Consider the following 24712-nt stretch of genomic DNA (forward strand, 5'->3'; position numbering starts at 1 on the left):
TGAAAAATTGACAGAATCTGAATGTGTAACATTCTACTGCAAACATTCTTAATGAAAGGCAGAATTGCAGACATCAGGTTGTTTCAGTACTTCATGTCTTCTGGCACATGTTCTTAATCTCAGGGTAAACTGTGTTCAAAGCCTTACAAGATCATCAAGTGTGAAGATTTTGTAGCATTCTGATGTACTCTTGACTGCATCCTGTACTAAGACGTTCAATAATCAAATCCACACACTGCTGACATCGCACATGTGGCTGTGGTCTGACTGTATATTGCGGTACCTCATTCCCAGTTGAAGACCATCAATCCTTCACTTTAAAACAAGATTGGTACAGGGACACAGACTCCACCAATAAATTCTTGCGGATGAAATCTTCACTGTTAACCCCACATTCACAGCCCTGATCCTTTAGATTTATTGATTTAGACCACAGCCTCTACTTCCTCCTGAGGAAAGACTCCAGTCTGACCTGAGCCAAGATTTAGATATGATGACATGATAAAGCACCAGTGAAATGAGCTTAAGTGGTTTGTGTTTACTTTGAAGCCCAGCTGCAAGCCTTGCTGTATCATGTGAGGTTCTCAAAAAGAAAAGAGATAAATCACAGCAAATATTCAAGCATCACCTCAGGTGCAATACCAAACTCATTTAATCTCCTGAAACACCTAGTTGTGCTACCACAAAATGACTGACACCTATAGTCACCATTAGCTGTGAGACCTGTGACCCGATTTACATTTGCCTCAGCAAAGATACACATAACCTACTCTGTGAACCTACACATCAAAGGCTGTTCTGGGTAATTGTAGGTTGCAGAGGAGACTGTGTACATACCTCCCAAATCTCAACAATGTGTCGTGTGGACTAGCACGTCAAACAAGATAATTGGTTGATCCAAGTCTGGTTGGGAGTGGAGTCCAGAGAAGTATGTATACATTACATTGTAAAAATTGTAACACATTGTAAAAATGACTCCAGTTGGGACTCTTGTGGCCTACAGGTTAAGGCACCAACCATGGTTCAAATATGACGGGGGACCTTTGTCAATCATCTCTTTAGGACATTCCCTTGGCCTCAGCTGTACTTTGTGTTTAGTGCTAATTAGCAAATGCTAGCACGCTAAACTAAGATGGTGAAAATTATATACATTAGCATGTTAGCATTTTTATTGTGACGATATCAACACATTCAGCATATCAGCATGAGCTGAATGTGCATTTCTATCTCTCTTACACAGGATGCGATCAGATTTGTACACTAAACAAATGGTGTATCTAACCAGAAGTTTTGCATTGCACCTGGGTTTCAACTTCTATTTGCATCCCACTTTCCGAAAAAGATGATACAGATGCATTTTCTTCCTGGTACTGTTCATTACCAAATGTTTTTTCAAATGCTGCTTATTTCCATTTTTGAGCATAATTATCACTTTTATCTCCTTTCACTGTGGGCCCTTCAGTCTCTTTGTTACCCTTTGTTTTATTCCTAATGTACTGTTAATTCCACAGCTAAACTTATGTAGCATTTAGATTGACATTATTTACTTTACTAAACACATCTATAGGACATATGTAGCTGGAACTGAACATGAGACTTAGCAGATATAGTTCACCCACCATACCTCCATTTGTCAGAATACCACAATATAGTGAAAGGACTGGCCCCCTAAAAGCACCAAGCGTTAAACAATTCCCATTCCCAGCATGGAAAAATCTGTCTCCCACTGCTTGTAACAGAATGGTTCCAAGGCAAGGGGAGCTGCTAACAGGAGTTATAGGTCTTCTGAAAAAGCACAGAATCATTTGTCACTCTAGGGATCCTCTCAAAGACCTCAGCAGTGACTGCCGGGCCTAAAATGGTGTTCATGGAAAGGCTGTTGTCAAGATCAACTTAGGAATCCAAAGAGAGCTTTGAACATCTGAATTTAAAAGACTTGACAGAGTGAAGAAGATGGAGAAAAATGTATCTCTGGCACTTTTTAAGTTGGAAAGCATCAAGGCTCAAGGCAACATCAGGTCTAACAACAAGCCTGGGAGATCAGGAAAGTAGTTAGAAAAGATGAGATCATATTTTGGGATTAACTCAGAAGCTGACACTTAATAATGAAGTACAAATATACATACAGTATATACATGTAACCCTCATTGTTGATGAACTGAAGTAAAAATAAACTGTTATCTAAACTCCTATCTTCATTTGCTCATTCTATGAACACACAGTGTGTTTTGGATTTTCCTGAAAAAAAGGTTGAGACTGCAAACAAATAATTACAGAAAAAAATCAGTCTAAAAATATTAGCAAGTTTTCTCTTCTGTTTCTCTCCAGAGGTTAAAATATCTCTTCAACTATTGCCTTACTTCAGAAGTGACACGGTGCAGTATACACAGCACAAAGAGATGAATACGATAACAATTTTATGGTTGATGCATTTAGTTTGGGTAAAAGTACCCAATCTAAATTGCAAGCAAATTGGCAGAGATTCTTTCATGTCCTACTGTATCTTAGTGCATAATTTAGGGAATGGTAGTGAATTTCAGTTATATCTTGAATTCAGTGTATATCCCCCACAAAGAGCCTCTATTAGATAAGTGGTGATCTTGATGTCTTTCCTGGCGCCTTAGCTTAGCAAATGAACTTCACAGTGAGTTGTTTACAGCCCTCCACATGCATTTAATTCTGCAACGCTGGTCATTTTGACTTTGCGGTTCAGTCAATGTAAAGAAAGGCCAACTTAAAGCCTCAGTGGTTCCCATGGAATGGGAAACATTAACCCTTCATGCTCATTAGTCCTGTGAACAGAGTCTGAATAGGTGGCCAGGCCTCTGGTTGGAGAAGAGGGGGGAAAAGTAAATCAAAATCCACTCAGCTCCTGGCAGAGGCCGGTGTCAACTGCTGTGTTGTTGTATAAAGCAGATAATGTGATTTCCGGACAAGAGGTCTCTTCACACCTCTCTTCAGCAACAGCCCACTGTGAGGTAAAACTCTTTAAGATGAACTCCAAAAGGGCGATTTTCTAAATACAGTGGACCAAAGCTTACACTCAATAGAGCCCTGATCCATTCAGGATGCAACAGGCAAAGTCCAGGTCCATTAAACAAGATTGAAATTCTGAATGTGACACAGGAAAACAGTGCAGGTCTAGGCTTCTTTACTTTTTTTAAAGATGGTGTGAGGAGATGTAATGGGTGGAGCAGCTGTGTAGGCCAATGGAACAGTGTAGTAATGCCAGTGTCCAGTGGGTTGATCTAATTTCCACACACATTCAAATCAAACATTTTTATTCATGTCATGTAATACAAGAAGTGATTCCTCATGCCTAAGTAGCCCAGATCACACAAAAAGTCACAGACTCTAATTGTTTTTATTGTTAAGAGTAATTCAGTCAGCTTGGTCACTGTGTGAATCATGGCCCATTCCATCAGCCACACCCTTCATTATAAACACATGCTTTTGTGTGAAAACTCTTGGATTGATCTTTAAAGTCTAATGGAGATTGCAGCATTTGCAACTATGTCATTGTGACAGGATAAATTACAAGCAGTTTCTTGGAATAGGCTGATCATTCTGGCCAAACCAGATTTTTGTATCTTTGATGCAATGAAATTGGGAAATATAGCTTGAATATTCAAGTTAAACGGGCTATTTCAATCAGTAATTGCAATGTATAAATAGATTACAATTTAGTAACTTCCTGGGATTATTAACATGTTGTGCTGAACTCCAGCCTGAGGGCAACAAACTTCAATTTTCCACACATGTCAAAGCTGCAATAATCAACATTTTTGTATTGCCTACCAGAAAATTATCATCCAACTCCTATTTTCAGTGGAAAAGCTCAGATAAATCCAGTGTACGCTACCTGTCCTGCATCAAACAACACACAAGCACAGTTAGCAACCAGCTGGTGAACATATTGGAGCATTTAACAACTAAAGCGCCAGATATTTTGCGTTGGTGGAGAGCAAAACAGAGTTCAAAATGAATGTTGAGCTTAAATTCATTGGACAAGTAATATGATTCTAAATAAATGTTAATGTTGGTCTGCATCAATATGTGATTATTTGCTAAAAGGGAAGCCATAATAACTTTTAAAGGTGATAAAATGTTAATATGTATTATCATGTAACTAGTCAAAACACACTGCTTTAAACATCTAAACCCGAAACAACTAATTTTACACAGAGAGCCACAAGAGGCAGCAAGAGATAGTTGTTTGTACTGACGCTCAATGAATAAAGTTGGCTTCATAATGTAAATAATTAAGACCACAACTCTAATGGAACTTGAACACTCACTGTCAAATGAATATAAGCATACTCCATGACTCCATCTTATGTGTCTTGTCTTCTGATTTCTCCATCCACCTTGTGCTCCTCTTTTCTTTCTTTTCTAGGAACTCACTGGAAAGAGAGACTGTACTCAACAGGAAAATTATAGCTTTGGTTGTTTGTTCACTATTAAAATAATATATGTTTATGTTTTTATGACAAACACTATTTTCTGGTTGTGGGAGTAATTACTGTTTTCTGGAAGTAGCAAAGGTGGAAGTAGTGTGATGTTGCTTTAGCACTGCAAAATAGCATGGGATGGATGCTGGGTCAGCAAAGCACATAACCATGGCACAGGAGATCATGGTTCACAGCCCATCCAGTGCTAAAAGTTTGACGATGACAGCAAAATTTCCCTGACCATAACAAGGTAGTTCATCTTTTGACTAATCTTCAACCACCTTCAAAAACTGCTCATATGAATTGTTTTTTGAACAGTCACGTTGGTTGTTTAGGATGACGCCGACCAGCAAAGCATTTGGTCAATTAGATATGAGGAGTTTTTAAGAGAGACTCCACACCCATCCAAGTCCTTTCCAGCTTGGGCTCACTGATCTCCATCCATCCCCTCCCAGATGGGTCAACCAGTCCACCCAGCATACCATAATGTAATTTCATCTCACCAACATCCTACAGAGATGCTCCAATAAATCATTTCACTCGTCGCATGAGGCCGTTTCTTTTACTGGACAACCAAGAGTTATAAGATGTGACTTCATCAAATTGCACAGAGCCATGCTCATATTTCCCGGCCTGTCTGCACTGCTTTATACCAGAAGACACCAATGGGACACTAAAAGAAACAGATAAATATCTGGCCTTGCGCAGCTTTAAAGCAAGGCCTTTGAATGAATTGGAAAATGTGTTTGTGTTTTTAGCAAACTGCCCTCACAGGCTGCACTGACTGACAGACTAAACTTCCAGCATCAGATAACATCTATAAAAGCAAAAAACAAAGCACATCTGGTTTACTGGCTCGGTGGTTTAGGTTTAGGCTTTTCAGGTGAGAATGGAATTCAGAGCATGTGGATATTTGCTTTAGTTGAACAATTTAAAGGGCTGGACACCTGGGTGCCACGAAGACCCTCTTTACCAAGAAAACAATGAGTCCAGGCCTCAGTCTCACAGTCCTTCATGTCCATTTCAATCATCTACAACCCCACATGCCGACAAATATTTACAGAACTAGCAATCCTAAGTCAGAGAGAACATCCTGATCAAAGGATAAGGCTGGTGCTACTGTCTCACAGTACTTTCTGACTTATCCAGGCTTTGGCTCCACAGATTATACTTGTTATTGGATCAATTCAATGTTAGTTTGGTCTTTTCATGAGATTGTTGGCAATAGTCAAGTATAAAATATTCCCAGTCATTGCCTGTTGGAATGAAAATAGATGGCATCAAAATTATAAACAGCAAAATGTAAAGCCTTGAAAAGATCCACTGAGACTCGACCAAATGCTCCGGACATCTGTCAGACATGCAGACTTGTTTACCTTTCTTTGCTCACATCTGCCTTCCGCACCTTGACCACTTCTGTACGTATGTTTCATGTGGTGTGTGCTACAGGCAGCTGTTGAAGTACGTCAAATGACGCAACAGTATGTGATGTGGTCAGTGTGTGCTGCACTAAAAAATGCAGTGCCACTGCCAGCCCCTCTGTGTGGCAGAGATAGAGGCGGTCAAGGAAAAGGAAGTGGCAAAATGCAGTTGTTATTCTCAACACGAGTTATTACTCTCACTATGTGAGGAATATCAGTCACAAGAAGCACTGTGAGCCAGAACCATGCAGCTGGGTGATGTGATGACTACCTGTGGTGAAAACTATTAATCTCATCTGATAAACACCACTTTTAAAAGAAAAAAAAGGTCACTGCCTTGTTGAACAGAACAACCCTTAGTGGTTGGCAGACCTTGCTTTTTTAGCTGATGCCTCTTGCCATCTGAACATGTTGAGCAAAAGCTCGTTCACACCCATGAAATAATTTGTTGTAAAGCTTCGACTTTTGAGACGCAAATTAGTGACAGAATTGCTGCCGACTTCCCAGCTTCGTAGGAAATTATCTCCATTTCCCAAATGTCAGCATTTCTGTGAAAATGGGGATGCGATCACTGATCTGGGAATTTAGCCAGCACTTTTAAGATTTCACTGCCATTGAGAAGGGCATAAACGTGTTGTCAAAGCCCCTCTCTATTGATGTGGAAGGAGTACAGGAGGATGTGCATTTGGAACTTATTGAAGTTTAATGTGATGCTACTCTGTGACTCCACCAGCAGCTCTCACTTTTAGAGTTCTACAGGAGTTTAGCAAAATCCAGATTTCCCCAAATGAGGAACCAGTCTAAGAGGGTGCTCAGTTTATTTGACTCTACATACATATGTAAGCAAACATCTTGTCTGATAACACTGAACAAGAGCAGACTGAGTCCATAATGACTGACAGTAACCTCCTTAATGTACTTTTAATCTCTAATACAAAACTTACACCTGACCTGACAGCAGTTCATCTGTCCAAGGCCAGCATCACTGTTCCCATCAGGAGTAACATTTACTGCACAGTGAAATTTTCTACTGATAAAATCATCTAAGTACAGATTGTAGTGTACAGTATAACATCTCTTAAATTGAAAGGCCATAAATTACAGGGACTATTTAAATTCATGATGTTATACAAATTGCACTTTTGTAGCATCCAGTAACATATCCCACAGTTCTTATCTGTTAACACAGTGTCCAGGCCCCATGGGAGCTTCATGTTTTTAACTTGAATCAAGTGTGGAGTTCCCCTTTAAAAAGTCAACATAAATATATTTTATATTAATCATCCACATCTATCCAGAAATGTTGATATTACATGTAGTATGGACCTTTAAAACCTTATATGGGTCAAATTCTTGGGGTGAGGGTGGCCAAGTCTGAGAGACGTCTGTCCAACAAAGGATCAGGCTTACTGGGCAGGCGCTGGCCAAGCTGGGTGTGTTATTACAGTACAGCCGGTACAATGGAGCTTGAATCAGCAGAATACCAAAGTGGATGAATGAATGTGTTTTCATCTGTGATCATGCTTCAGTTTGAGAAGAGCTGAGGTATCAAGACTGTCTCATCTCATGTGATGGAAGACTGCATGGCACAGCAGATATCTGCTGTAACAGATACTGCTGGAGCAAAGGGAGCTGTTTGAGAGACAATGGATGTCCATCCAGTCTGCGAATGATTTGAGATAGACTTACATTTGGGAAGTAATATTTCCTTATTGTCTTCATGTAAAATATCTGAATAAGCAATCCGCTCTCATTCTTAGGTCACCAAATACCTACATTTTGTCACGCCCCTCCGTGTCTCATACAGATGCACAAAGGACTCTTTAGCGCAGGGGTGAGGAATGTCCAGCTCAAAACATGCTAGACTGGATGAGCTGCAAGGACAAATGCTCTTGGATAAGGTTAACACTCTTTGGCTGAGTTTGGATGCAACAAGCCAACAAGCAGCTTTCACAAGACCACTGATTCTGATTATAATTTTTTTAAATCAATTTTTAATGTTCACAGTTTGGTTAGGTCTCAGCACCAAAACTATTTAAGGTTTAGGAAAAGATAATGGTTTTAAATATGTATGTTTATGCATGTGACGTAAGCTAAGTAGACTACGTTATGTATGTGTTGTTACTGAAGTTAACTTGTGTATGTAAGTTAAGTCAGGGTTGACTTCTGGTTTCACATGGGACAAAGATCTTGGTCTCCTGTGTAAAAGTCCTGTGTTCTACCCATCTATCCACCCCAACTGGACTTTTTCACTATTTATATAACATCACCTTGCTCTGATTGTCCAATATTGCCCTAGATGGGTTTACACTGGAAAGCTGAAAGCCTAACGTCTCATACAGTGTCTCATGTATGAAATGCTGAGGGGCGTCTTTGACGACCTGGGAATGACAATGGTGTAGAATTGTACCTGACAACCTGAAGCCTCAGACAGATCATCAATCATGACTCTGTATATATATATATATATATATATAGATACTTTATTTTATACAGCTAGATGAATGTATACATAGTATACAATACAAAAAGACAATAAAAATAACATTATCTGTGGAAAAAAAAAACTACCTGTACAACACCATCTTTTAGATGGTATAATTGGTCCCTGTGAACCAACACAAAGTGGAAATGAAGACCAAATGAATTTTCTGTTGAAGGACTTGTTGGCATCATCCCATCAGTTCTGTAAATGACAATTCCACCTTCAAATACAGATGTTAGGTATTATTCTGTGATGAATGTTGAAATTGAAAGTCTCAAAAGTCTTAATCTCTGAATATGTGAAATTCTTCTCTTTCAGTGGATTTCTGTTTCATTGTAAAGATGTGAAATGGCAAGTCCAGAGAAACAACCTTGCACTTCAAATCTTAGGGTGCCACACTGAAACTAGACTTTTACTAAATATCTTTAAGCCTCTGATCCATTTCCTATTTAACTACACATATTTCCAAATGCAGGAACCGTTATCCAATGACAGCAATCCCTTCAAAACAACAAAATGTGTTTGATGTAAAGTAGACCAAGAGGTGTCTGGTGATTGACTGTCTCTTAGGGTGAACTGTCCCTTTAATTTCACCAAGGATGTGCTTCATGGAGATGATAAGCCTTTTTTTTGTTTGTTTGTGTGTATGGCAGGCTTTACTCAGCAGTTTACTGAAGAGAATATGTGTAATACCAGAGCAATAAAATCAAACCATACAAAAAAACAAAAAACAACAAGAAATGCTTTATGTCTTGCCATTAAGGGATGGAGGTGATGAAGCAGCCATGCAGCAGAAAGACAGAAGCCTGTGAGGGTTGAGGAAATGCCAACAAGAATTTCACTCCGAGCAACATAGTACACATCAACTTATTTTTTGCAGAATATACTGATACTCAAAACTAATTAAAATGCAAATAATAAAAAGCATCTTTTGAGCACAAAACTTGTATTCGTGGAGCTTTGAGAAAGAACAGCGTGGCCTGACAGTCTATTCATTCAGCCATTCAAAAGAGATGATCTTTGGAACAGCTCCAATTTGTACATATATAACTTTTAGGATTAATTCTGAAGGACTTCTCATCACTGCACAGACAAGGCCTGGAGAGGGAGTATACAATGTAAACTCGTGTCTAACACCTGAGGCCAGGTTAAAAACTCTGAGTATCAGATCAGTTGAAACCATCTTTGCTTTGAAATATTTTCAAAGGCCTGTACTGAATATGGCTTTTCTTCATAACTAATACACTTTTCACATTTTTTTTTTTATTGTGGGATGGCCTTTTGTATGGCTAATTTCTGTAAACAGGCATGTTTTATTTCTTTCACTGAGAATGTATGCCTTTTTATATTTTTTACTACTACTATATATGTTTGCTGCTAAGAAATGTTATTATTATTATTATTATTATTATTATTATTATTATTAATCAATTCCAGTAATTCTGATCGTAAGTCAGTCTGTTCTTCACCTCTGAGAAAACTATAAACTTCATTGTTTATCCATAAAATGTCTGAAAGTAATGAAAAAGTTTCAGATTGCTAGTTCCGTCAGACAAACAGTCCAAAACCTAAAAAGATTACATTCGCTCTCTATTTATACATGGACACGACTTACTTAAGCCATTTGATGATTATCAGTATTGACTGTAGATTAATTTTCTCTTGATTGACTGATCGACTAATTGTTTCGAAGTTTTACTGCCACCTTTTCAGCCTCCGGCAGGTGAGTGTTTGTCAGGAAGTCTAAGTCCAACTGAACTCACATTGAAGTCATTCCTTTTTCTAAGTCAAAAGTAATGTCAACTTATGTCATCAAATGTATCCTTAATAGTTTTTTTATTATTATTATTTAACTGTAGAAAAAGTTTTATCCAAAATGCACCTTTTCATCTCAGTCATCCCCATCTATATAAACATATACTGCACCTAACAGTATTCCATTAAATACAAATCTATGGGGCCCCTACGTGAAACCAGTGTAAAATATACATTTCTCCCTTTTCGTTTCTGATTTGTTCTCAAAGGAGAACATAGGACAAGTAATATACAGAGCAGATATATATGCTGCAGCAGACATGATGATGCAGTTTATTTTCAGCTGGACTTTAAAGTTGATGACAGAAATGTACAGCAAGGTTACTTTAAGCAAGCCATGCTTCTGTCTGGTTCAAGCAGAGAGGTGTCTCTCACAATACTAAGGCTTTTTTGAGGGCTCAAACTCTTTGGCAACATTGAACAAACAGCTGAGCATTTGGTCGGTTTGAATTAAACCCAACGGACACATATGCAGTATGATTGCACCATACAAACATACCTACATTCAATATATAGAATATGCTACTATAAGTAATTTTAGATTTTTGGTCACGAGTAAAATTGAGGAATTCATTAATATTGGTTGAATTCATAAAGACTGTATCAAGTGTGTAGGATATATTGACAGCTGCTTTTTTTGGTAGGAATAAAGCTTGTAAAGCTATTTGTTTAGATGATCTGACTCTGGCAGTGTGATTGGCTGCTGGCTTTGATTTTTTTCTTTTTTTTTTTTTACATCAGACAACAGCCAATAACACTGACTAAAATGAAATTAATTGAAAAAACAAAACAAAACAAAACAAAATGTTGAAACTGCATGGACCTACATAAATGATACAGTACTGTGTTTCACATTTTGTTTAGATCTTCAGTGAAAGGAGAAAAATGTAAATTCACAGGTGAGATATCTGCTGCTGATAACTGCACAGTGTGAGCATTGAGGTCATCCCTCACAGTGCTTTATGTGTTTGTTCTTGGACTTTCATTTCTCGCTGCTTTAGCAAGCTCATACATGTAAGTATACAGAGGAAACTATGTGTGCAGATGTGTGTGATCACTGTCTGCATCTTTCCCCTCAGTTACCCTCTGTATATGTTCAGGCATTGTGTTATTTTTCCTGGTCGAGGTAGAACCACAAGTCAAACCTGCCGCAGATGGTTTGACAGTTTACAAGAAGACAGCTTTCCTCCTTGTCTCTTATCTAAACAGATGTCTGTCTTTTTAAACTATGGAGGGAGACCCTCTCTGTCTCCACTGGCTTTCTTCGGTGTAGCAGATGCCCCTTCAGACAGAGTCAGGCTGCATTTGAGACTATTTCCACCCAATACAGCCGTGGAATCATTATCATGTTGATTTGGGCTAAGGTACATGTCAAATTGTCACTTTGACTTTCTTCAAAAATAAGTTCTTGCACTGTGTCCGTTCAGCTCTAACATGGCTTCAAGTTGCAGAGGTCCAGTTCCTGGGGCTTCCTCCTTCCAGAGCAGTGCTCTCTGGGTAGATTCAGGCCATTCTCGGTCATGCAGCGCACTGGCCGCCGTTTAAAGCCCCTTCCACAGGACTTGGAGCAGTGAGACCAGGTCCCTACATCCCACATGGGACATGGATCCCCACATGCTCTCACTGCTACAGGCCTGTCATCATTGTCACAGTCCACTGCAGGACGTCCCTCCATGCTCTGGCACTGCACCAGCCTCTTCTGCAGACCATTTCCACAAGTCACTGTGCACGAATCCCAACTTCCTGTTACCCAATGACTGACTGGCCTCTTACCCATCATCTGCTTCTTAGCTTCTACTCGATTACTGTCCGCCAAGACACTATTCTGTGCTGTGTGACTTCTCTCCTCTTTCCGCAGAGTCCTCTCCTCCTTGCTCTCCTTTGCAATGTAGAAGGAGTAGCGTACCCTCGGAGGAGTCATCTTCCCTACAGACAGCACCTCCACAGTCAGCGGCTCCTGCAGGGGTCTAGTGGCCTGAAGAATCTCCACAGATGTGGAAGTGCCGCTGTAGCGCAGTAAACTGCCCTTCACCAGCAGGTCGCGCTCCACAGCTGACACCACGTAGTTGCCATTCAGCAGGTACTTGCCGTGCCGATTCTTCACCGCTAGGTAGTTTTCATCACTGACCATTCCTTGGTAGCCACGCTGACGAATGTCAATGTTGGAAGCTCCAACAGGCAGTGTCACCACAAAGTTGTAGCCATGACTAAAAAGAAAGTGTGGAAATGTTGATTATTAATGATGTTGGATAGTCCAGTGTTCTTCCAAAACTTATCAGGACAACCATTTTTAGACATCATCAATGTAAAGTATTCCAAAGATCACAGCATATCACTTTACATCTGCACTACCTTGTAGAGTCCTTATACTGTTGTAGAGAGTCAAAAGTAAACAATACACCATCCAGTAACATAACCTGATGATTTATATTCATACAAGTGCTAAATACAGAAGATACATCTTGGAATAAAAACATTTGGAGTAGCTAGAATCCCTAGGCTTAATTTTGCTAGTTTAACTTCCCTTTGTTTCCAGTTTTTAGCTAAGCTAAGCTAAGCTAAGCTAAGCTAAGCTAAGTATGACTTGGATCGTAATGTCATCCAGTTTCCAGAGCTAGATAAAGTCTTCTCAACATTTTCTCAACCCATTTCTCAATTTTGTCTTGAATGACTTCACAAGACAATGCATATCCATGAATACACTATATTGGGAATAACTGTATAGTTATGTTACCCAAATAGTTGCACATTGAGGCCTGCCTCTAGGCTATTCCTAAAGCTTCTCCTATAGCACCATGCTGGCTATGTGCATACACTGCATAGGCTCAGAGGCTAGAGAGATACCACATTGGGAGAACTGTGATTGGTCAGCATGGGCTTCTTGTGTTTTGTCTGTCAAGTTTCTGATGCCAATAGAAATTATTGAGAGTCAAGAGAACACAAAGCAGATTGAAAAAGCTAATTTTAGTAACATACATCTAGCAAAGACATCTCCACTGCAAACCTTCTGCTCACCTTTACCTAAAGTTGGCCTTGACCTGTGCCAGTACTTTGGATGTAAAAGAGTGGTACAGTATGTGCTGACATACTACTCACATAGGTTTGGTGAACATTCCTGAAACCTTCTTGCAGCCTTGGTTGTCCCCACCACACACACCGCACTTGTCGTACTTCCTGTTGGAGTCCAGCTTGCCATCGCAGCCTGCCTTGATGCACTTTCCTTGAACACATACAGCTGAGGTGTCAGGAGAGCAGGGCGTCCCATCGACAACCTGCAGGGTTTGAGACATCATATCATGCCGGTCTTTGGATGGATAATACAACCAAACAACTGAAAATGGAAGACCTAGACACTCTAGATCTAGAAACTGTTGCCACTTAAATGCTCTACCATATTTACATCATTCTTCATTCAACATAATGAACCAAAGCTATGTAAACAGAAATTAAAAATAGCACCAATCTACAGTGTCCTTGTGCATTGCTGCTGCACACTTGCCTCCTTGGTGGTTGCATAAATAGTTGCTGACAAGCCACAGCTGTGAGGTGATACTTTCCCTGCCTGTTTCACTTTCTTACCACTATAGCTATCCTGCAGTCACAGCCACTCTCTCTACTGCCACTAACTCATCACACTGCTTGGCTGTTGATGGAACTGGTCGTTATTTCTTGCATTGTGGATAAGAATCAAATCAAATCATCCTGGGCAGTCAAATTCCAACCCCCAAAGCCTACCTTTGTGAATAGAGAGCTGCTCAATATTTCTACCTAAATGTTACAGCTACACCTCCTATGACGTTTTGACTTATGATGAGATGTTCAGTGACCAGACATTCAGATTGCATTAGCAAGTACAACAGTTGAAACCTATTTAACTCAGAATATGAAGCGAATTCTCCAATGTCATTGTCTTCGACAGATCTAAATCTGGCTGACCTTTGTTTTTTATTCATATCAGCATAATGAAAGCTGACAGCATTGCTCATATGAACCATCTACAGACTGCAACCACATTTGCACAAGAGCTAGCAATTGTCAGCCTCAATTCAGTCTCCAGATGGTTAGGTAATTATGTTTTTCTGGTAATGTGAATCTGTAAATATATCATTTGCCTAGAGCTTTTCAGCACTCATTGGAGTTTCTATTTTATCAACACAGCACATCTACAGGGTTGTCTAATAAATATAATTTGTTTTGTTGAACTAATTCCATTTTTTCAGTGATTAAAAAGATAAATTGTTCATTAAAGTAAACACAATCAGATTGTGCACTTGCTATGAAAATGGTTAAGTGATCATAAAATCAGCAATACCTTTGGAGCGAGGACATAGAAGTATCCGGTCCCGTTGGCACGGCAGATGAGCTTGCACTTGTCCTTGGGAGAAATACCCGAATATTTGGGAACCCAAACCACAGAGGAACCCAGTCTGTTGGTGTTGAGGTTCAAGCCATTGAACGCCTCACACTGCTCCTCACGGAAACTCTTTCCTAGAGACGGGAAAACAGCCTCAGAATAGATAAACAACTACTCTAACACTCTTGATTCGACCAGAAGGTCTATTTCTAGCCAGCAAACATCAATTTTCCCAGATGAAATGACAACTGCTAACAGATTTTATAGGCTGTAGCTAGCAAGTTAATTGAGCTCACATTATTTCCATAAGCTGGTTGTAAATGCTGTAACATTACGAGAGAAAGGACTTTTAGGGTGAGGACTAACTCGTGTGTGGCGATTGTAAAACTATCTTGGATGACTTTGGTTGAGGTTAGATCTGCTAACGATCAGGGCAGATAAAAACAGTCTTGGGGGAAAGGTTTAGGGAATGGTCAGCTACAGCGCTTAACATGTGTCATCTTGTGTAAACATACTCAAACATAGTGTACCTGTTTCTGGACAAGGGTTGAGGTTACATGAGCGATATTTGATGCGAAGGCCGTAGCAGTATTTGCCTCCATTCTCAGGCACAGGGTTGTCACACTCTCTCTTGGCAAGCTGAACTCCTCCACCACAACTTCGGGAACAGTCTCCAAATGCACCCCATTTCCCCCACCGTCCATCCACCTGGGACCAAAAACAAAAACAGGCAGAATGGTACATCAATCTGGAATAAAAATTGCCAAAAACAGATCGGAGAACACCTTCTTCCTCTCACCTTAATGTGTATGGTGCTGTTCTTTTCAGCGCAGACTCCTCGGTAGCAGACTTTGCTGTTGCCACAGCTGGTACCGTCCGCCCAAGGGAAGTGGCGAGTTTGGCAGACCAGCTGACCACGGGCCTTACCGGTGCACCACAGCTTGGAGCAGGGCTGCATGTATGGGCAGGGCTTGGAGCCAGGGCCAAAGGCGAGCTCACACTGGCGGTGTAGACTGTAGCTGGAACCAGGCAGGTTGTCTGAGAGAGACAGCTGCCTTTGAGGCTGGTCCAGCAGACAGTCTCCTACAGAAATAAACCAACAATACCGCAAACAATCAGGGCACAGCTGTAGTCATTCATATGGATATTAAAATCGAGATGAATTTGTGGAGCAGTGTTTATTTGAAGCCACCAAGAACAGAGTTTTCTGTGGCCTTTGGGTGCTGCTGATGAACGTTTTTTTAAACACAGAAAACGTGAAGCTTCACTAGTTCATATTTTTGTATTTGCAATCGGGTAGGCTACTCGTAATATAGTGTTGCTTGATGAACCCACAGACATTTGTCACCAGCTCTGCATTTTTCCACATCTCTATGGAGTGTTCTGGCATCTTTCCTCTCATTGTTTGCTTTCACGGCCATCAACTTTTCAGTTTTCACTCAGTCACAGCACTCTCATCAGTCTTGTGTCCTGTGCAAAAGCTAATAAACCCACTTTACATAACCTGTCAAGCACCAAACAGCAGACAGACATCATGAGCGACTACCTGGTGAGTGGTTTAAGAGCCAGATACTTCTCTCAGGAGTTGGTGGAGACCAAAACATACACTAGCTAAAGAAAAAGTGAATACTGTTTGTCGAATGGGCAAACACAACTCTAAATGAAAGTTCATCTTGCTCTGTGTCTGCAGGATGTGTAAACAGGCAGCTGCTTGCCAACATATTCACCCAATCAACTTAATAAGGTTTGTAATATGTCAGTGTTTTGTTTACGGCTTGTTGCTTTGCAGTGTTGCCAAAAAAATCAATTAATGCAACATTAAAAACAATTGAAAGATTTCAAATGAATTAAATCTCTGTAGTGTAGTGTAAATAGTGCTTTCTTATAGCTAACTAAATGTTTCCTATATTTGCATGCACTCCTTGTTAATTAAAGTCACGATTCATAGAAATTGTGATTCAATGGCCCATAGATATGAAGAGAATATTAATCATAACCATCAATCTAAAAGGGTAACATGAACTTTGTTATTTTCAAGTGTGGAGAACACATATACTGTATTTATCTCTCAAATCTCATGTCCCACAGAATCAATTTTGGTCTTTAAAACTGTTACGAATACAAGGGTACTCAACAAATTTCATGTAAAATAACGACTGAAGATTGAAGAAAGCTGTATGAGTATAAAATAAGGGTTATAGCATTAAAGCAATGTTAAAAATTCTTGTTGTTGCACAAAACAATCAAAGACAGATATTATTGGGGCATAAAAATAATGCATGAGCTTAAAACTACTGCTACTGTTTGTTCGAGCACTTTCACTTCAGTCTGTACAAAAGCAGACGTAGCTCTATATGAGACAGTGCAGGCACCAGATAATGTTTAGATTAAGCAAATGGCTCATGAAGAAAAGAAAGTGGTGTTAGGAGTGTTAAACTTAGTAAATACTCATTTGCTTGCCACAGTTAAGTGGGCTGGTCTAGGGGAGGTAATAAATTGGTGTGTTTAATTTTGTCTTTTACACAGAATCCACTTACACTCACTTCTGGGAGTTTACACACAGGCAGAAAAGACTTGGCATAAAGAATCTACAGAGAAGAAAAGGCTGAAAGATATATTACTACACTTATGAATGTTATATTGAATGTGGATACTGGAAGTAGATGCTGTATATCATCAGCATTTGAATCATATGTATACAGAGTGTGTATATATATGTGTGTGTGTGTGTGTGTGTGTGTGTGTGTGTGTGTGTGTGTGTGTGTGTGTGTGTGTGTGTGTATCACATGGAAACGTCCTTCCACAGATTCAGGTAAGATACAGTCAGTTTTTCTGTGCATTTCTTGTCAGTGTATTGCAGCATATTGATGATAGTGATTGGATTTCAAATGGAGACAGTTACAGTTTTAGATAACTTTTTTTTTTATAAGCGCATCTATCTTTGATGCTGCATACTCGAATTACATCAACAGTGCCATTTTTTGACCCCTGACCAGCAGATAATAAGCCACCCAGTTAGTTTGTCATTGTCAAGTACTTCCCGGAGTTTAGCACAAACCCAGTCTGCAAAATAAATTTGGGTATTGTATATTTCTGCAAACCACGGATATGTTAAATGCATACATTTCATATGTATCACATCAATATTTCCACAAAAGGTGTCAAAGTGACATAGTTCAGACTACTGGTTGGTGTGAGGTCTGAGCTGAGATCAGGAGGAGGAGGGGACTGTGGCAGTGTGACAGCTAGGCGAGATGAATGCCAAGCATCACACCGCTGGTCAAGCCGTGTTTGTAGCTTCAAAACTGGATATTCTAAGCCATAACATGATCTTCTCTGAACCTGAACCAAGTGGTTTTTGCGCCTAAACCTAGCCGGAAAAGTTTGAAGGTAAAGCGGCATACAGTTTCAATATGTCTATGGTTTGCAGAAATGTATAATAGCAACATTCATTGTGGTGACTGACTGCAGCAGTCTGAGTTTATTGTTGAAACAGGATCTCTAGCTCAGAATCCAGAATATGGAACCCACGTAAAGTAATTTAGCCGCAGTTTTAATATGCTTTGAAACTGATCATTTCATCATGAGCTTGTCATTGGGGTTATGCATTAGGGCTTTTTGTCTATGTCTGCCATGACATGGCGACTGTTGCACAGATATCCATTAACCAAAACCACAGAGAGATAAAAATGACATGCTTGACACATTGTGGCCTTGGGCCTTGATGTGGCTAATATGTTAACTAACAATTAACTGTTTACACATCCAACACACACAGAGCAACATTAGCCGTACTCTGAAATCATGTTTCTGGACACCTGTTGAATGAAGTCCCATTCACTGTCTGTTTTGGTCATCATCAACTCCCAAGGGGAAAATCTTTCTCTTTAGTTACTAAATGCTCCAATATGTTCCCCAACTTATCACCAACTTTGTCTGTTTGCAATTTGGTGCCGGGCAGGTAGGGTACAATGGATTTATCAGCCCTTTTTATCAGAGCTAAAAGGCACTAAAACGCTCCATAGAGCTGAAGGGAACTGCTGACTCAAGTGTTTATTCTCTGAGGCTGAAATGCATCACTTTAAGTCACTATAAGTGACGCATTTCACATTATACACCAGTCTTTACAATTGTTTGATTTCCTTGTCAACTTACACATCATAATATGCAATGAGGTTTTATCCTCTTGTTATTGACTTTCACTGTTGTTTAATGTGAAGTGTGTTTGAAGTGTTGAAGAGTGCTGACTTTAGAAATGACTGCTTTGACGTTTCCATTCCAAGGATTGTGAGGCTTATGCACAAATTGTGAAAACAGACACTCAAGAATACTTAATAATCACTCTTGCCTTGATATCGTTTAAGAATCTATACTTCTTTGTGTTTACAGCCAATGCATGCCAACATGTGGTCACATCCAAGTTGAAGCTGAAATTAAAATCAAAAATGTAATTATAACAAAGAGCCGAGGTCTGTTTTTTGTTGGCACAAGCAGATTACAACCATCTGAGAGAACCAAGCCTGGACAGAATTTGTGAGTCCAGAGACATATACAGGAAGTGTTTACTAACCATGACCTCTGTCCAGGAACTCAGTAATGATGGCTGCGCTGCACACAGACCAGGGCCTGCTCCTGTCAATCTGAATCAGTGTGGGAGACATCATGTGGTTGTCCTTTAGTTTCCCAAATACCTCCTCACATGCTTTCACATTGTCGTGGGGCATGTTGAAGACGTGGCCTGAGGGGGGAGGGAGGTGTAGGGAAGAGAGACAGATGGTCATATTAGAGTCAAAAATTTGTATTTTTAACAGTTCCATGATTCAAAACATGCTAAGCAGTTGGAAACACAGTGAAGTTTCTCTAGTGATGACAGTGAAATATGAAAATATTATCACAAAGATAAACTTTTTGCCAGACATCAAAAGCACATGTATAGTGCTTATAAGGCAAAACAAACTCAACAAGGGCTGATTTGAAGCTGATGTCATAGCAGACAGGAATGCAGTTATGCATGGGAATATTCAGCGTGGCATACATCCACGTTCTAAACCAGGACCAACGGGGGAATTTAGTTCCCAAGGAAATCAGTTCATTCCCTAAAGACCAACATGTAATACTTTCCAAAAGAAAAAAAAACATAACCTGCGTTTCAGAGTATTCAGTTATGAGACTTAATTACTTAACTTAGGAGCACAGTGTAAACCAATGCCTCTCTTGGGGCCTCAGGAGTTACATGTGCATCTGATCTCAGACATGAGTCTTGTTTATGTTGAAGCCTTCTCAACCACTGATTATTAAAGATGTGAAAAATAACTGTCACTTATATTATTAATCGGATTAGACTCAACCAGTGTGTCAAACTACAGTTTATGCATTTACCACTCAACGAATGATTAGCAGTTTTGGACCTCACCTCCTTTTCCATTTTCACCTTTGACACATTAAAACAGGCAATTTAAAGCTGCAGTAGGGAACCCAGTAAGGGGATGAAACTGCATCCATAAGATCAGTCTAAATCACAGATACCAGAGGACTACAGACAAAATGTGTCACTGTAGATTCACCCTACTTGTCTCAACTACACTGGACACTTCTCTGACCACAGGTAAATTAAAGCTTCATGACCTGGATGAATGAGAATCTTCATACACAAAATCAGAGTACATTTGTCAGTATAATGTTATCATGTGAAATAGTTGATTGCCTGAACTACACATTTTCAATTAGTGATCTCTCACTTGCCATTTGCACCTGCCAGTGTTTACTGCCAAAGATAAATTGTGGAGCTGTAATCTTGAATGTGCACTGATCTCTCCATCCTCCCAGAGACCAGCTGGTTTTGATTGGACCCATCTAATGAGGGTCTGATTTGCAAACAGAACATCAAGTGAATGCAGTTAAATAGCTGGTAGGACTGAAACACAGCAGTGCTCTGGGACCAGAACAGAAAACCAGAGCCATATAGATCACCATGAAAGTTGCAAAGCCCTCCGGCCAGGCCAGTTTCTACACTGATTATGTGTGTATATGTCTGTCAGACCTGACTGCAGAATTCCTTTGACATTTCAAGCTAAGGCTATATGCAGCTGTTGCCCTGAGCATATCGCACTCTGAGGCCAAATGTGCATTAGCATAAATCTAAAATGCATAATGTTGGCATTCAGTCCCCGCTTGTGAGCATGTTCCTCACATTTTACAACTAACAAGTCAACTTTCTTACCAAGTTCGTGGGCAGTAGTAAAAGCTGAAGGCAAGCCATCATCTTCAATAACAGAGCAGCTCCTCTTCGGGTCGCACATGGTCCCAACATCAGCCATCCCCAGTGTATCGCAGGTTGTGGCCCCACAAAGATCCTGGTGACACAAAGACATAGTAAGTGTTAAGTGCCTTTCCCTTTATTCTTACAAGAAGACTGGACTCAAGCCATGCTCCTAACATGTTTTGTATGGCTGTGCCACAAACTACAGAATAAATAGACCATGAAAAGCACGTAGAAGCAGTTAACTTATAGCTGCTCTGTTCTTAAAATATATTGAAGCAGAGGGTCAGACGAGATGGCCTACCACAGGTTTCCTCTTGGTGTTTAGTTATAGAGGTAAGGAGAGAGTTTGGGAGAAGAGTCCCACCTGTGGCACACAGCCCAGGGTAAAGTAAAACCATGTCAACTCCACTACACTCTTTCCTTGCATGTTTACCTCTGACTCTCTTGCTCTCTTCTCTTTTCTCTACTCTATGTTGTACCTTTTGTGTCATGATCAGATAGATTGCCCTTAAACTTAATACAGATATTCATGGTCTCCAGAGGATAAATCCTACTGACTTTGTTGATTCCCTTCCTCTTGCTTGTTTTTTTTTGTGAATGTGTCAACAACTCTTGGATGGATTGCCATAAAATTTGGCAATGATTTTCTAAACATCATACATTTGTAATAGCTTTGATGTCTTAATCTCTTGTCCAGCACCATCATCAGGTCAAAATTTCTAGAAGCCCAATGCTTTGGTTTATGACTAAATATTTGCAAAACATCCTCCCCATCAGCCTCAACTGTGGTTCGCATTTATTGCTAATTACCCAAGGTTAGCATGCTAACATGCTAAAATATGGTGGAGATCATGGTATACATCATTCCTTCTTCATATCAGCAAGCATTTTAACACTGTCATTTTGAACATGTTGACAAACAGGCATTAGCTAGCTTGGCTGTAGACGGTGTGTCTTGCTATCTAACATTACAAGAGAAGTCTTTTCCCATTGGATCAATTCGTAATTATTGGAAATGGTTGTGACTCATTGGATATCAAGAAGACAGTTGTCTTGTTCTGTCCCAAGGCTTACTGGAGAGGTTTCTCTGTGTCAAAAACTTTTTTTCTTTCTGTTTCAATATTTCTGGTGATGAACTAAGTTATTATATTAGGTCCAAATGACTTTGCTGTGCTTTCGTAGTGTTCAATGTAAATATGAACGCATAGTGGCTGATGAACTTATTCACCCAGTCTTACAGTGAGGCACAGCAGTGCCAGAAGCACCCTCTGCCAGCCATGTGTATACCACACCACTTGCTCTCCATAACCTATTACAAGATTTTTCCCATCGCAGCAGCTGCACTCTTTGTGCCCTATAAGGACAACAACACCAGACCCAGACCATCCAACATATAATTGCCCTCAGTGTAAATAAGGAGATCTGTTTTGACCTTAAAGTGTTTTTGTATGTTGCTATGCAGTGGAGGAGAGGCCGTGTATCAGATGGCCAGTCAGAGCCAAACTGGACATAATGGAAAGCAGGCACCAACGACCAGACATCACAGAGGGAGAGACACAGAGAAGTTAGTGACTATGGAGAAAGATTTACTCGTCAGTGGTCACAACTCTGGTGGCCATATGGGATTATCTGACAGCTGTGATCAAGCTGAATGCTTAAATAGTCATTTTACATCCGTTTGAATGAATGAAGAAGGAAATTTGGATTCTAATTTAAGTCTTATAAAGTGTCTGATCATTGTTAACACGCCTTATGTAGGCAGCTCTGACCCAGTTCTTATTCTGTACAAGCAGACAGAGGTGAAGTCTTTCATGGAAAGAACTGGCTCAAATGTTCTTTTCCAGTGACTCATTTAACTAAATGAAGGGGACTTGCAGAGCTGTGTAGCTGACAGGCTGCACCAACATACAAGTTCATACAAGATTACTGAGCCAGCATACAGAGCATGAACCTCTGTATGAAGTGACAGTCAGTTCATATTTCTTATTGGCAAGTCAATCAAATGACTACAAACACACGCAAAATTTGGGGGGGGGGGGGGGGGGCGTCTTTCATATGTTTGTGTCCTGGGGCCGATTGCCTCATGAATCACCCATGCACAAGTTGTTTTGCATGATCAATGACATCTGGATTTGATGCAGCTCACTCTCTCCCTGCTTACCTGTTTGGTGAACAGTATGGCAGTGTCCCAGTACTCTGGGTGCTTGTCGCTGTGCTTATTCAACTTCTTCTGCCAGGAGCAGAAGTTGCGCAGAGTCAGGGCTGCATTACTGGAAACCTTTGGTCCCTTGTCAGCTTCATTTATCGCCATGAAGCCTACTACCACAATGTTTATGGAGTTGAGAATGCTCGGGTGCTTGTAAAGCCTGGCTGCTACTGACATCAGGGTCAAAAGGTAATGCTTCAGGTCATCCCCGTGAAATTTAGCCATAGATTCATCTGCCACCACCAGCACCTCCACAAACCTGGGGATGGAGGCAAACCTCTTGGACCTCCCCAAGGTTTTCAACACAGTCTCGGTTAAGCCATCGGTCTCGATTTGGCTCATGTGCTTGTATTTCTCCAGGGAAATGTTGAAGCTGGTGTCTGGTGTAACTCCACACCTGCTGGTGAAGTTGGCACCTGAGTGCTCATCGTTTCTCCGCCGGCGGATGACATGTGTCCTCTCGAAAGAGTTTCCATATTCGGACGCGGCTGCTGCGTCTTCAGTCCTGGTTTGGCTGATGAAATACTCCATGCCGTTGAACGAGAACCCCCCGTGGAGACCTTTACACAGGCTGAGTGCAGCGAAAGAGTCCGGGTCTGCGTTGACATCACCGGAGTAGAAGCATTCCCTGAGATCAGCGCTTGCAGAGCCGTTGGATGCTGATGAGCCGCTCTTAGGCGGCAAGCTGCCCGGTGCAAGGAAACTAGAATCCGGTGTGAGGTGGAGGTAAAATTCCTGTTTGAATGCACTCAGTTTAAAAACAATCTGTCTTTCATTCATTTGCTCCGCACGCCGGTGCACATACTTTTCATGCTTTTGGTTATCCACACGAACAGGTACGCAGAAATCTACTTCCATGCAATAAGTTACTTTAGAATAAAGTACGAATTTTGTGAAAATAATCAAAGAACTAATGAATATAGCCATATCTGCTCTTGTTCAAGAAAGTCCACAATGTAATTCGGCTGCAGTGCGTTTGCAGGCAGTGTAGAAGTTGTGCGCAATGGCACGAAGCGCCGTTTGTGCGTCCTCAGAAACCTAAGCGCCCGCGCCGCTTTCCAGCTTCATTCCCATCTTGCACCGTTTCCACTCTGGTCACCAACTTCTCTGAGCTGTTGAGCTTTAAAGTCACGCATAAACACTGATGATCACTTTCAAGTGAAGTCTGGTTACGTGCGCAACGGAGAGCTCATTGGTCATGCGTCTCAGTTTGTGCTGCAGACCGCAGCCACTTGTAACTCTCCAAATATTATTGTTGCTGTACAGTGTGTGTGACAGGAGCGGGAGCATCATCCCCCTCCCACCGGCCAGGCTCACTGCGTAGCGGACAGACAGGGAATAAACACAAAAGGAATAAAGGACGACACATAAAGACTGGTTTAATTTGGAGGTTTTTGACATTCATTTACAGCCAATGCAACATGCAATGTAACATTCAAACTGTAAACCTGATGTTGGAACATATCTCCCCAAATCCAATATCATGTCCTTTGTTGTGTATTTCTTTTTTTTTTATCTCCTTCCATAAAATGCTCATAGGAAAAAAAAAACAAAAAAAACAAAACAAAAAAACCCCCCAAAACATTAGATATAAAACATTAAATATAAAACACCGAAATTCATCAGAGGAGGTGTTCAGGGTTCAACACACTCTGTTCTGCGTATCCTCAAGCTTTAGAAATGTGTGAAGACACACGTATGAATTGCGGGTAAAGAGC

At 40.5% G+C, this 24712-nt stretch overlaps 1 protein-coding gene across 1 annotated transcript; it reads right to left on the reverse strand.

Moving 5' to 3' along the window:
- Positions 1-11395: 11395 nt before the first annotated feature.
- On the reverse strand, positions 11396-24013 carry LOC139336276 (A disintegrin and metalloproteinase with thrombospondin motifs 15-like). Its single transcript, XM_070970322.1, has 8 exons — positions 22950-24013; positions 20747-20879; positions 19097-19264; positions 15326-15609; positions 15057-15234; positions 14485-14660; positions 13269-13444; positions 11396-12379 (listed from the first exon to the last, which is right to left on the reverse strand). The coding sequence occupies exons 1-8, from the start codon at positions 23919-23921 to the stop codon at positions 11602-11604; spliced, it is 2865 nt and encodes a 954-aa protein (XP_070826423.1). The 5' UTR covers positions 23922-24013; the 3' UTR covers positions 11396-11601.
- Positions 24014-24712: the final 699 nt, after the last annotated feature.

The sequence above is a fragment of the Chaetodon trifascialis genome, chromosome 9, assembly GCF_039877785.1.
Source record: "Chaetodon trifascialis isolate fChaTrf1 chromosome 9, fChaTrf1.hap1, whole genome shotgun sequence".
Lineage (NCBI taxonomy): Eukaryota > Metazoa > Chordata > Actinopteri > Chaetodontiformes > Chaetodontidae > Chaetodon > Chaetodon trifascialis.

Coding starts and splice junctions, on each gene's coding strand:
- LOC139336276 (XM_070970322.1), bottom strand. CDS start 23,921: ATGGCTATATTCATTAGTTCTTTGATTATTTTCACAAAATTCGTACTT. Junction 15,610..19,096: donor GTTCCTGGACAGAGGTCATG/GTTAGTAAACAC, acceptor TTATTTCTGTAG/GAGACTGTCTGCTGGACCAG. Junction 14,661..15,056: donor CAACCCTTGTCCAGAAACAG/GTACACTATGTT, acceptor TCCCGTCTCTAG/GAAAGAGTTTCCGTGAGGAG.